The 13,124-nt window shown below is 36.6% G+C and overlaps 1 protein-coding gene across 1 annotated transcript; it reads left to right on the forward strand.

Annotated features, from left to right (window-relative positions):
- The first annotated feature begins 738 nt into the window (after positions 1-738).
- Positions 739-5,875, forward strand: LOC107774892 (U2 small nuclear ribonucleoprotein B''). The gene is made up of 5 exons (XM_016594548.2): positions 739-905; positions 2,221-2,393; positions 3,986-4,070; positions 4,890-4,972; positions 5,250-5,875. Exons 1-5 carry the CDS (start codon positions 830-832, stop codon positions 5,529-5,531), a joined length of 699 nt encoding a protein of 232 aa, XP_016450034.2. The 5' UTR covers positions 739-829; the 3' UTR covers positions 5,532-5,875.
- The last annotated feature ends 7,249 nt before the right edge of the window (positions 5,876-13,124 follow it).

Below are 13,124 nucleotides of genomic sequence, written 5' to 3' on the forward strand. Positions count from 1 at the left end.
CTCTTCATGTCAAGCATCTGATATGATAACTTGAATAAAAAGAATTATAATCTACTAAAGCGATTAAATTGCATTGTTAGTGTTAAAGCAATTTACATTATCAATATATTAATTTAACTCGATTGGGTTAATCGACATAAAGTTTTTATGTAATAAAATGCGATTGAAGTACCCATTGACAAATTATTGTATTGTATGGCTATTTATGGCCAGTCTTTAAATTATGTCCTTGGACTCCAATAACAACTGTGACTCAATCACAAATAATTTGAAATCAATTATGAGTCTTTTATTGACCATGTTACTCAATTTAATCTCATTTCATGTCACTCTTTTGCAAATACAAATAGAGAGTAATAGAAGTTCGGTATCTGTTGTTTTTTGCTGACAATTTAGCCTATTACATTAAAGGGGAATATAACAAGAGCAAGGTGGGAAGTTCTGGGAGGGAAGGATGCCGGGGGTCTATTTGGAAACAGTTTCTCTACCCTAGTCCTAGGGTAGGGGTAAGGTCTGCGTACACACTACCCTCCCCAGACCCCACTAAGTGGGATTATACTGGGTTGTTGTTGTTGTGTTGTTACATTAAAGGGGAATATAATAATTTAAATAGTGGTCTAAAAAGGGACATTTGTCCAAATTCCTCCCCTGGCCACCTGAATCGATTTTTCTATTGGGCCGGTCTACAATTCAAGCCCACACGTTTGATCCAGACCAATAAATCCACAACCCACATTGTATTCTCTCTTGCAGCTCCAACCTCTTCGAATTTTCTCGCGCACATTCACAAAAACAGCAGGTGATACAGCTAGAGAAAGGTACTCCGGTAATGATGCTTACAGGAGACATACCACCGAATCAAACTATTTACATTAAGAACTTAAATGAGAAAGTCAAGAAAGAAGGTAACTTTTTTCTTTTTCTCTTATTATTTCAAGATTGAAGCTAGGGTTTAGCAAAATTATACATTTGTTAAGAAATCAGTAATTGTAAAAGCTGCAAAATTTCAGCTGTTTGTTAGCTGATATTTTGAACCCTAGTATGTTAGCGGTGGGGATAAGTGTGAGGTTTACAGAACTCCAATTTTGCCTTAAAAACACAAATTTCTGCAGTATTGGAATAGAATGTGTTAGAGGACACACTATATAGATGTGAACTACTAGAACTCGGTAATTACAATGTTAATATATTAGTTCAGTAGTTGCATCAGTTGAAAGACAATGTAATTTGATCAAATTATGCTCAATGAATTTGCCGTCTCTTGACTACACGATTAGAAACTTGCGGTTCTCCAAACTGTAATGTGTTCTATTATCGATGGATGATATAAAAGCATGTAGGTATGGTTTACTTTGACACTCTGGCATGTGCTTTACTGAAAAAGTTTGGCCGTTAATGCAAGTGTTTTTGTTAGGAGGGAATCACACTGACTGTTGTTATTTGATTATGCATACTTAGAGGTAGTTAGATTGAATTTTTTGGTATTTACAGGTTCTTTTGGCTTTAAAATGTGTGATAAGTAGTTACTTTTATTCTTATTGGTTTTCTACTTGATTTGCAACATTCATGAATCCTGCATGATATTCTCTTTTTTTTTTTCTCCCCAAAGTCCTTTCATGAACATCAGGGCAAAATACTCTTAGATGTTCATCCAGCTTTCTGGTGATCATTTTTTTTTTAGTTTTTTTACATATTCGTCACAAAGCCTATATTATAATCTCTGCTTTGAGGGTTAAACTTGGCAAGCAAGATATGCAATTATCAAGGAGAAAGCTTCACGATTTGCTCTGTGAGTGCTCTATCGAGTAATGAAACATGTAACTCTTATGTAATACTGCATCAAGAAATGGTCTTCTAATAATTACATCATTGATTGTCTATTTTTCTTTTGCTCGTTATGCTTTCAAATGCTATTTTCTGTTTGTTTATGGTGTGCCTGGAGTTTGTTATGTATACTGATGGTGGAGCCATTTTGAACGGATTCTCTTTTCTAATTACTGAAAATGCCAAACATCCTCTGGCTTGTCTTTTGTATATTAGAAATTAATAAAGAATACAATTATTAGTTCTTATGTTTACCTCCTTCCATCAATTTTCCTTAAAATAAATAATATATATTTGTTCTTACATTGTTTTTTTAGTGGGTATTACTACAGCTGTTTCCAGAAGGGTGGGTGTATGACCTTTGCTTTATGCTAATGATTTCTTCTTGTTTTGCAGAGCTAAAGAGGTCTCTTTATTGCTTGTTCTCTCAGTATGGGAGGATTGCGGATATAGTGGCGCTGAAGACCCCCAAACTTAGAGGACAAGCATGGGTTGTGTTTAGTGAAGTAACTGCTGCCAGTAATGCTGTGCGGCAAATGCAAAACTTCCCTTTTTATGACAAACCTATGGTGAGTGTAATGACAGTTGGGACTGTAGTATGTTTTCTTTTGTGTGTTTTCTGCACTCACATGGCTGTTGTGGCATAACTGTTCAGATATGTCTTGCTTCGTTCTTTCCTTATTTTCTCTAGCTATCTGCTGAAGTATCTGATGAGCCGGAACCTTGAGAAGCATATGCTAATGTTATGTTTATATGATCCTTATCAACTTGTTATGTCTTGTGACATCCTTTGTCCTATCAGAAAAAGCTACTACTCTGTGTACTGTATTATAGTCTTCTAAAATGTGTCTTTCAGCTTGGACTGCCCTTTCTGGTTTTATAATGTGTCCCTAAATAATATAATCTATCAAAATATGGATTTTGGAAATATATTTCTGAATCCACTTTATGCTTAGAAGATTAAAGCATTTCAATTTCTTGCTAAATACCTGTGCATCATCAAAAAGGTATACCAAGTTGGAATGGAGGAGCTATACTCTAAAAAATAGTTTTTGTCAAAAAGGTATGCTAATTATAGTAAACACCCCCCCCCCCCCCCCCCCGACTACCCTTCCCAGAAGCCAAAGATTTTTGTTTCAATGGTTGCTCTTATTCCCAATTGCGTGGTTGGAGGTGGAGAGCCCTTCCCACTAGGCTATTCCTCCCTTTTCTACGTTAACTACAGTTTGTTTGATTGATCTTTTAATTTATTTTTCTCCTGATTATGGTTGTGGTGGCATAACTAAGTGAACATATAGCTGCTTGCCTAAATATTGATGGACTTTGGCCGTAGATCTTTCATGAGTTATGTCTCTAATTAAGGACCATGGAGACATGAACTTAAACCTAAAATGACACCATTAGAAAAATCAGATACATGTATGCTTGTGTTTTATGTGGAGGGGATTTACCTACCAGTTAGAATGAGAAAGTTTGCTATTGATATTTTGGACACTAAGTTTGATTTTCTCAGGAGTCTAGACATCTATATGCTCTACATAGATAGGAAAATGAAAATATGGACTAAGCTCCACAACAATCTGCTTAACCTTACAGGCAAAAGAAGACATAGGAACTGTTTAATAGGGTGATAAAAGAATATCAGATTAATTAGGTGTAACCCGAGGTTTATCAGCAATTGTTAAAATGGAAAAGGTAGGTGGAGGTTGTGAAATAATTAAACAGAGTAAAGCTCTGTACCTGTTCCTCATTTTTGTGTAAATCCTTATGACCATATGCTTGATTGGAAGGAAATTTACTAACTTTTGTAAAACAAATAGAAGTCTCAAATATGCATCCCTTTAGAATAGTTTATCTGGAGAGCTGTATCAACTTATTGCTTGGTTTTAATATTCAACATTTTGGAGCATGTCCTAACTGTCTCTGTGCTTGGTGTTTGTACGGTCACAAAGTGTGTCCTCTAGTTGCCTCTCAAAAACCTGTATACAAGTGCACATGAGACACTTTATGGACTACTATCTTTAGAAAGATACACTTTTTTTTCTTTAATTTTCTCCGGGACTATATGTTTGTATAATGTTCTTTAGGTTTGCTGTTGATCACTTTATATGGTGTATAGCAGTAGAAGGATGTCAGTGACTAAGCTTTTGATATAATGCAGCGGTTACAATATGCTAAAACAAAGTCAGATTGTATTGCTAAGGCAGAGGGGACCTATGACAAGAAAAAGAAACAAGAGGAAAAAGGTGAAATCATTCTATTGTACATTATTCATCTGCTCCATCTTCTGTTAAGCTTCTCATTTGTCCCAAACTGCATGTTATGGCAATTCATCTTTGGAAATGTCAAAAATTGAACCCAGTATTCCAAGAAGAGCACTCTTTACTGAAGCTAAGAGCAATCATACAAGCTAAATAGACATTAATTGATATTTTTCTATTCCTTTAAGATTTGCATTCTTGCAAAATTCTTTTGTTACAATTCAGCTAGACTGAATATTTTATAGTTGGAGTTACTAATGAGTTGTCTTTTCTTGTTTTTTATTTCCGTCTTTCTAAGCCGAGGGTCTATCGGAAAGACGGAAACAACCTCTCTGCCCTATCGGGGTAGGGGTAAGGTCTGCGTACACATTACCCTCCCCAGATCCCACTTAGTGGGATTTTACTGGGTAGTTGTTGTTGAATATTTTATAGTTCAACAGAAGGATTTTACCAGAATAGTAATAGATGCATAATCACTGAGTAGAACCTGTCAAATTGCATATGATCTTGTCAACATCCGCTTGCTATTTCCTATCATTTTGGGTGCCATTTTTATGATAGCAGAGAGGCTTCAAGTCTAAAAACATTGAGTAGTGATGTAAAACTTTATTATGAGTACTTTAATAACCCACTTGCATGATCTTCATTTTGTCACAATCTTCAACTCAGTTTTCGAGCCTGATGTTGCAGTTCTGATGAATCACATGTGTATTTGCCTTGCATGCATAGCTTTTTAAGATGCACTTGGCAGTTAATTTTATTGACTTCTGGTGATCTGGACTAACTTGACATATAATTGTTTAGTGGAAAAAAGGAAACGTACTGAAGAAATTCCGCAAACTGGTGCAGCTAATGGCCCTAGAGCTGACAGTAATGGAGGCCCAGCTGTAAGTTCGTTGCAACATTATTATTTCTTTCAAATATTGCTTCCTTTCTTTGGCTTAGATGTACCTAAAGACTGCCTTCCCTTTGTCCACGCCTATGCGGAACATCATCGGTGTGAAACTTTAAAACAGTGTAATTGCATTTGTGATGACCCCAAAATACTGTGCTCGTGACAAATTGTTATATGTTACAATTAATCTCTTTTTGTTCAATACTAGTTTCTGATAATGTTCATTAGAGTTATCTCAGTAATTGCATATTGTTGAACAACTTTTGCAGGCTGCTTCTCGCCAAGGAAGGCCAAGTGCACAAGAAACAGTTGCAGAACCAAATAATATTCTCTTTATACAGAATCTGCCCCATGAGACTACAAGTATGATGCTTGAAGTGCTCTTCAAACAATATCCAGGTTTTAGGGAAGTTCGAATGATTGAAGCGAAGCCAGGTATTGCATTTGTGGAATTTGACGATGATGTCCAGTCTTCGGTCGCCATGCAGGCCCTTCAAGGCTTCAAAATCACCCCCCAAAATCCCATGGCTATCACCTATGCCAAGAAATGAGCAATTTTAATTCCAGGACACAGCTATGGTGAGAAAATGCAGCAACTGAAGATCTTTAGAATTCTAGTGGGATTATCGGAAGATGTAGAAGGCATGTATTATACGCTTGAGCGGGCTTCTTTTAAACGTCGAAGTTTTATGGGTGTTTGCAGCCCAGAAAAGATGCTTTGCTATTCATATTTTTAAACAATTTGATTTTGTGTACTAGTGCTGCTGAATCCTAAGAAGAGGTGTTTGATTGGATCTGCTCGGATGAGGTTCTTCGAAATTGAACCAACTTTAGGTTGGGTTTAACTGTACTGAGTGTATACGTTTTTTTATATCATCAGGTTAAGTTGATCTATTAACATATAATAGCGAAAATGATGTGGTAGTTTGGAAAATATAATAATAATACGCTGTATTCGGTTAGATTGTGCTTTAAAGATGTCTATAACATAAATCCATTTAGATTTTCTTTACTACTGGAGTCTGCAAAAACACACAAAGAGTGCAGAATTAATTGTATTACGGTCGACCATATAATGTAGGATCCTTAGAATGAGCATCAAAAGTTCTGGCTTCATATTACTTTTAAAATCAATCTTTCTACTGTACGAGTGAATATGAAACTTATATATAATTTGTACACAATATCTTTTTGAATATGAAAATCTCTCGACTATATAAACCTAGTTTTGTTTAGATTTTTGCAAATAATTTTCACATATTAATTATTTACCCTTTTATTCGCTTCTGGTTTATGAAGTTGTAATTTCCGATTTTAAGTACTAGTAGAAGAAAATTATAAGGTTATAGAAGTAGAAGAAAATTAAAATGTTCCTATGCATCTGGATTACAGTTCTTTTTGTTTGAACTCATATTTACTTTTATCATTCTCTTTTATCTTAACTATGTCGGATATCGTGTATGTGTACCATAAGTTGTCGATGATGGTAGTTTAAGAAGAATCTGTAAAACTTATTACATGGTTAAATTAAAATATCTCTTTATTCATTACTAGTTGAAGTATGATACTTTTAGTTGCTCAATATCCGTTTGTCACAAAATCATGGTAGTACCTACGAAAAATATTTGCAATTAACTTCTAGCGTTCTTTTCAAAAGCATGTGAGTTTTTGTCTTATTTTTTTAATAAAACCAAACATCATTAGATAAAAGTTTTTCCACGTTAGCAAAAGCTCAATCTTACACTAGATCTATGCACAACACAGGTTTTTCTAGCCATCTTGGGGAAAAGATCTATCAGAATAATTGGTTTAGATGCACTCTTACCATCTTACTCGTCCATTATCCATCTTGTAATTTGCATAAAAAAATGATCTTCTATAATCAGTTATAATTTAAATAAAAAATATGGTCCAATAAAATGTTTATGTTATTTACTTACTGATATCATATGTTATGTTTTACCACTATTTTATGAAAATTGTAATTAACCATATATCTGATCTCCCGTCGTTTGACCTTGACTTTTGTTGTGAGAAAAAATAGCTTACACACACATAAAATAAGACGCTAGTGGAGACAAAAGTATTTCAATTTATCTCCTAACAATACGTACTAAATTGACGCGCTTAATATAATGTAATCATCTTCCGCAGGTTGCCAAATCTTTTCCTTTTCATGTTATACTACTAATCAATAATTCTTATAGACATTCACCTGTAACTAATCTATTTTTCGATACCAATTGCTAAATCATCATTCAGCCGTCATCGAAAAATCAATACTAGTCCAATTATTTAGGTGACCCAGTCATCAAATTCTATTAACAAGTTAAACCTTAAATCAAATTTGCTCAGCTGCTTCGAGAACATTTATAAGACAACGATTTTTCATGTATAATTTTATTTATCCAAGAATAAATACTGATCTAAATCTCTAAACTAGGGTGACTTTGATATCAACTGTAATATTATTAATTTGTAGCCATAACAGAGATAAAGACACAAGTATAAACATAATCTAGAGTTAAAGTTTAAGGAAGCGTATCTAACGACAGTGATCGGCGATTAAGCCGGAGATCAAAACTTACATGATCCACTAGCTATGTGCTCTCACACCCGGAGAACAAGCCTCAGACCAAAACTTAAATGATCCACTAGCTATGTGCTCTCACGGCTAGGAAAAAGGGAGGTTGACCTCTATTTATAAAACGTTTCTAACTATCACATGTCAATTGTTGCTAGGCCTCACTTATCTACACACATAATATTTAATATTATGCATTTTATTTTCCATCAATTGAGTATCATCAATATTCTTTCATACTATAACCAACCAATGCTAAGTCCAAATTCCAACCGGTGATTCATCGATTGTATCTCTGAGGCCTATCGCCAACATCTCTTGTTGAAATTCCAATACAAACACAGAGCCAACGCAGCGGAAATTGAACAAGGAACGTTCCTTCAGCCATGGTTGTTCAAGTGATGTGGGGAATTCCTTGGAAGAACCTTGAGAGAAAAGCTAAGGAGTCTTCTAGCCCGTGCCTATCGTAGGATGCCAGATTGATGGAGTCACATGCGTATTTACAGGTAGGCTATGGACTCTTAGGCAAATAATTTAGCCCTAGGGACTTCTCCATAAATTATAATTACCCTAGGGACTACTAATATATGGTAATTTCTTTCCATAAAAGAAACTACCATATATGCATAACTAAAGAATATTATGTGATATATTATTTCCTTTGGGAGACAAGGTAAATAATTTATTACCTTATATGTGGGCCACATTGGAAATTTCTAGGAAGATACGGTGAATTTCTTACATTCTCCCACTTGGCCCACATATTTAAAATCAGATAATCTTTTATGAGAGATAAACATATAATATGGCCATAAACTTTATCACTTAACTAGAAGTTATGCGATAATTAGTTTAACTAGAATATATTATTACACGAATCATGGCGGTCATGCTTTTAAACAAACACTTCCTTCCATGTATTACAATGCACAATATTTTCTAATAAAGTGTCGAGCAACTTTATGAATGAACTTAATATAAGCCATTCAGAGTCCAACTTTATTGATCCAATGATCACAAATAATACATGAAAAACCAAAAGTGTGCACTGTCATGTATTTCAAAATAAACATAATGTCTAGACAAACTATTAGAGAGCAAAGCAAGACTAAATTGAGCTACTAAGCCCCATATGGGTTACATGATCCTTGAAAATATTAGCCGGCAGACCTTTAGTCATAGAGTCAGCAATCATCAATATAGTACTAATATGCTCAAAATTCACATCTTGCTTCTTCACATAGTCTCTAACCATTAAGTACTTTATGTCGATGTGCTTGCTTCGGCTGCCACTTTTATTATTCTTAGAAAAGAAAACTGCAGCTGAATTGTCACAAAAGATTCTCAATGGCCTTGAAATAATCGACAATCCTAAGGTCGGAAATAAAGTTTTTCAACCATAATGCCTGTGATGTAGCTTCATAGCATGCTATAAATTCAGCTTCCATTGTGGATGTTGCAATAATGGTCTGCTTGACACTTCTCCAAGACACAACACCTCCCGCAAGAAGGAAAATGTATCCTGAAGTAGATTTACCAGTGTCTTTGCATCCACCCAAATCAGAGTCTGAATATCCAATCACCTCCAATGAGTCAGAATATTTGTATGTGAGTTTAAAATCCTTGGTTCCTTGCAAATATCTCAAGACCCTTTTGCCAGCTTTCCAATAGTCAAGACCAGGGTTACTTTGATATCTGCCAAGCATTCCTACCGCAAAAGCAATATCAGGTCTAGTACAAACCTGTGCATACATAAGGCTCCCAACAAGTGAAGCATAGGGAATGTCTATCATTTGCTCATTTTCCAATGCATTTTGTGGACATTGATTCAATGAGAATTTGTCACCTTTAATTATGGGTGCTACTATAGGTGAACAGTTCTTCATCCCGAATCTTTTCAGAATTCTTTCAATGTAGGCCTTTTGAGACAGTCCAAGTAATCTTTGGGATCTGTCTCTGTGAATCTCTATGCCAATGACATAAGAGGCCTCACCCATATCCTTCATCTCAAAATTCTGGATAAGGAACTGTTTAGTCTCATGCAACAATCCCAAGTCACTACTTGCAAGCAAAATATCATCCACATATAGGACTAGATAAATATATTTGCTCCCACTTATCTTAAGGTATATACACTGATCAATGATGTTCTCCGTAAATCCAAATGAAGAAACAACATTAAGAAATTTAATATACCATTGGCGGGAAGCCTGTTTTAGCCCATAAATGGATTTATTCAACTTGCAAACAAGTTGACTTTTGTCCTTATCACAAAATTCTTCAGGCTGATGCATGTATACCTCCTCTTCAAAATCTCCATTCAGGAAAGCTATTTTCACATCCATTTGATGTAACTCTAAATCAAAATATGCTACTAATTGTCACACCTCCTTTTTCCGCACCCGCGGGGGCGCAGGGGAGTTTTTTCCAATTAAAGGACAATCGAAACGGGATTGGTTTAATTATTTCAGAGTCGCCACTTGGGAGATTTAGGGTGTCCCAAGTCACCAATTTTAATCCCGAATCGAGGAAAATAATAACTCTATATTATAGTCTGCGTACCAGAAATCTAGATAAGGAATTCTGTTAACCCGGGAGAAGGTGTTAGGCATTCCCGAGTTCCGTGGTTCTAGCACGGTCGCTCAACTGCTATATTTGGCTTGATTATCTGATTTTATACAAGTATGAACTTATGTGCAAATTTTAAACTTTTAACCGCTTTATTATTATTGTTTTTACAAGAATGTGAACATCGCTTAAAACACGTCTTTGGACTGCGTCACATGAAATGCACCCACAATCCGGAACGCATTTTATTTGATGTTTTGAGATTTGGATTTGGGTCGCATGAAATGCGCACCCGAGCTTAAGAAAGTAAATTATTAAACACGCGCCTAAAGAGACTATCGCGTTATTATTATGCGGAGGCCGTGAAATTTGCTAAACGAACCTCCTGAATTCTAAGTAATTTTAAACAAGTATTTACTGAGGGCCCCGCAATTTGTGTTTTTATTCGGCGAGGCTCATCTCATTCTTATTTTTTAAAAGGAATTTGCAACGTCATGGAAATGCATCTCAAACCACGTCACAATCAATGCACCCGTGATTAGAGACATATTTCGATTTCGTTGAGATTTGGATTTGGGTCACATAAATGTGCACCCGAGTTTAGGGAGATACATTATTAAGACGCGCCTAAAGCAACCAACGCATTATTATTTTTGGGGAGGGCCGTGAAATTTGTTAAACGGCCCATCCCGGAATCTAAGTATTTAATACATATATTTTGTGAGGGCCCCGCAATTTGTCCCTTTTATTCGGCGAGGCTCGTCTCATTTTATTCTTTATTATTATTATTATTATTATTATTATTATTTTTTTATTTTTAAAAGGATGCCATTTTTACGTCTTTAACAATACTAAACTTACGGCCTCTGTACAACTAAAATCTCATAACTTGTCAAGATTTAATAAAAGAAGTTAGGCGAATGAGTGTTTCGGGCGTAGTAACAACAGGTACTAATATTAATTTTGTCCAAATAAACTAAGACAATGAAGGGACGAGCGAATCAACGTCAAGTTGTGTCTTAGGACTACTAATACAACTAAATAAAACGACATCAAGTAAACAATAATAACATAACACAAAAATGAACTAAAATGCATACGGTGAACATAAGCAGAAAATTATCATATCAATCGATATATTGCAACTTCGAACATTGAACGTAAAATTTCTTTATCTAATACATTGAGGCTTACTAACCTGAACAAACAGAAACGAATAGAACCAGGGACCAAACCTCAACATCGACTTCAACGGACAAACTCGACGCGCCGGACCTCGACGAACAAAGACGACCTCAACGGACTGCACGACAACAGTGAAAGAACCACGATAACATGAGCTGAAGCAGTGGTGGTCGCGTTTGGACGGTGGGGTTGCGGGCAGTGGTTGACGGGCCTGTTTGGTGATGGTTTTTGTTGGTTCCACAGGTGGTTTTTAGGCGATGGGGGAGGTGACAGACTGGTGGTTTTCGGACGTGAGGCTGGTGAAGCTGGGACGGGCAGCGTTGGTGGTCGACGACCGGACTGGGACGACGAACAGCTGAGGTCGTCGGGGTGCAGCGATGGAGGGAGTTTAGTGGTCGTCCATGGTGGTTTTGGGCAGTGACGTTTGGGTGCGACGGAGGGGAGGTGGTTATGGTCGATGGTTATGGCGCTCGGACAGTGGGTTGGGGACAGTAACGACGGAGGTCGTCGTGTATAGTGGTCGACGATGGCTGCTGGGTTTTGCTGGGTGTTTGGACGTGGTCGACGATGGAGTTCCGACGAGGAAGGTGGATGACGGGTTGTTTGGGTCCTTTTGCTGGGTTCCGGCATTGGGGGGGGGGGGGCTGGTTGGAAGCTGGTGGGGTTGCGGACGTAGGTGGTGATGGCTTGGAGGTGACGGGGTTCGACTGGAGTTTGGACGCTGGGGGAGGTCGGGATCGATTCAGTAGGGTTTTGCTCTTTTTTGTTCTTTTAAGAAGAAAGCGGAACAGTAGTCGTTCCAAATTCAAACCCCCCCCCCTTCCCTTTTCGTTGGTCCCCCTTTAAAAATGTGTTTGTCCGTGTTTTTGTAATACAATGCCCATGAAAATGAGCCCCACGCGTGGTGGGGTTCGAGGCATATGTCCCCCACGCGTGGTGGGGTTCCCCACGTGTCCTGGACACGGTTTATTATGGGCTAGGTCCGAAAATTAGGCCTAAAATCGGGTAGTTTGAACCCGAATATTATTCTTTTGCCCGAACCCGAGAAATAGGAACACATTGCTTAACTAGTCCTATGTAAGCAAAATAACTACCAAAAATAAGACTAGTATTTAAACAAAACTATATATTTTTAAATATTTTTCAAGATTTAAAATAGCTACAAAAATATTAATAAAACTATTTTTTTGTAATTTTCGTTTTTAAATATTAAGATAAAATATGAGGTAATATTTTTGTATTTTTCAAAGTTAAAAATGACTATAGAACCTTAATAGAACTATTTTTTTTTGTAATTTTCGAAATTATATAAAGTACGAAAATAAAGTGCAATTTTTGTATTTTTCAAGTTTATGAGAGATACATAAACTAAAATTTATATATATTTTTTGAAATTTTCCTTTTGCACCGAAATAAAGTAAAAATAGTTAAAATGGCTATATTAGACCCAATTTCACATATTCACGCTAAAAATGTGAAAATTCTCGGGGAGGGTCAAAAATCACGTGCTTACAGCTGCCCTCTTTGACTGGAAACACGAAGAGTTTTCCGACAAAGAACGACTAGACGTGTTTTTGACCCGACCATTACTTGGACGGACTACACTTAAGGAAAGGGAGGGAATGTGACCGAGCCCTGGTATCTGAGCTGCCTACATATCTTTGGTTATACAGGAATCAGGCCACGTGTAGTTCGGGAATGAGAGAGATAATGAAGTGTACCGAGGTGAAGAGCCGATCGAGGTGCCGTTCCGTTGAGGTTCCGGTCCGCGGTCCTGTCATTACAACAAAAATGAAAACTGAAAAAG

The sequence above is a fragment of the Nicotiana tabacum genome, chromosome 20 (genome assembly GCF_000715075.1).
Source record: "Nicotiana tabacum cultivar K326 chromosome 20, ASM71507v2, whole genome shotgun sequence".
Classification (NCBI taxonomy): domain Eukaryota; kingdom Viridiplantae; phylum Streptophyta; class Magnoliopsida; order Solanales; family Solanaceae; genus Nicotiana; species Nicotiana tabacum.

Coding starts and splice junctions, on each gene's coding strand:
- LOC107774892 (XM_016594548.2), top strand. CDS start 830: ATGATGCTTACAGGAGACATACCACCGAATCAAACTATTTACATTAAG. Junction 2,394..3,985: donor CTTTTTATGACAAACCTATG/GTGAGTGTAATG, acceptor GATATAATGCAG/CGGTTACAATATGCTAAAAC. Junction 4,973..5,249: donor ACAGTAATGGAGGCCCAGCT/GTAAGTTCGTTG, acceptor CAACTTTTGCAG/GCTGCTTCTCGCCAAGGAAG.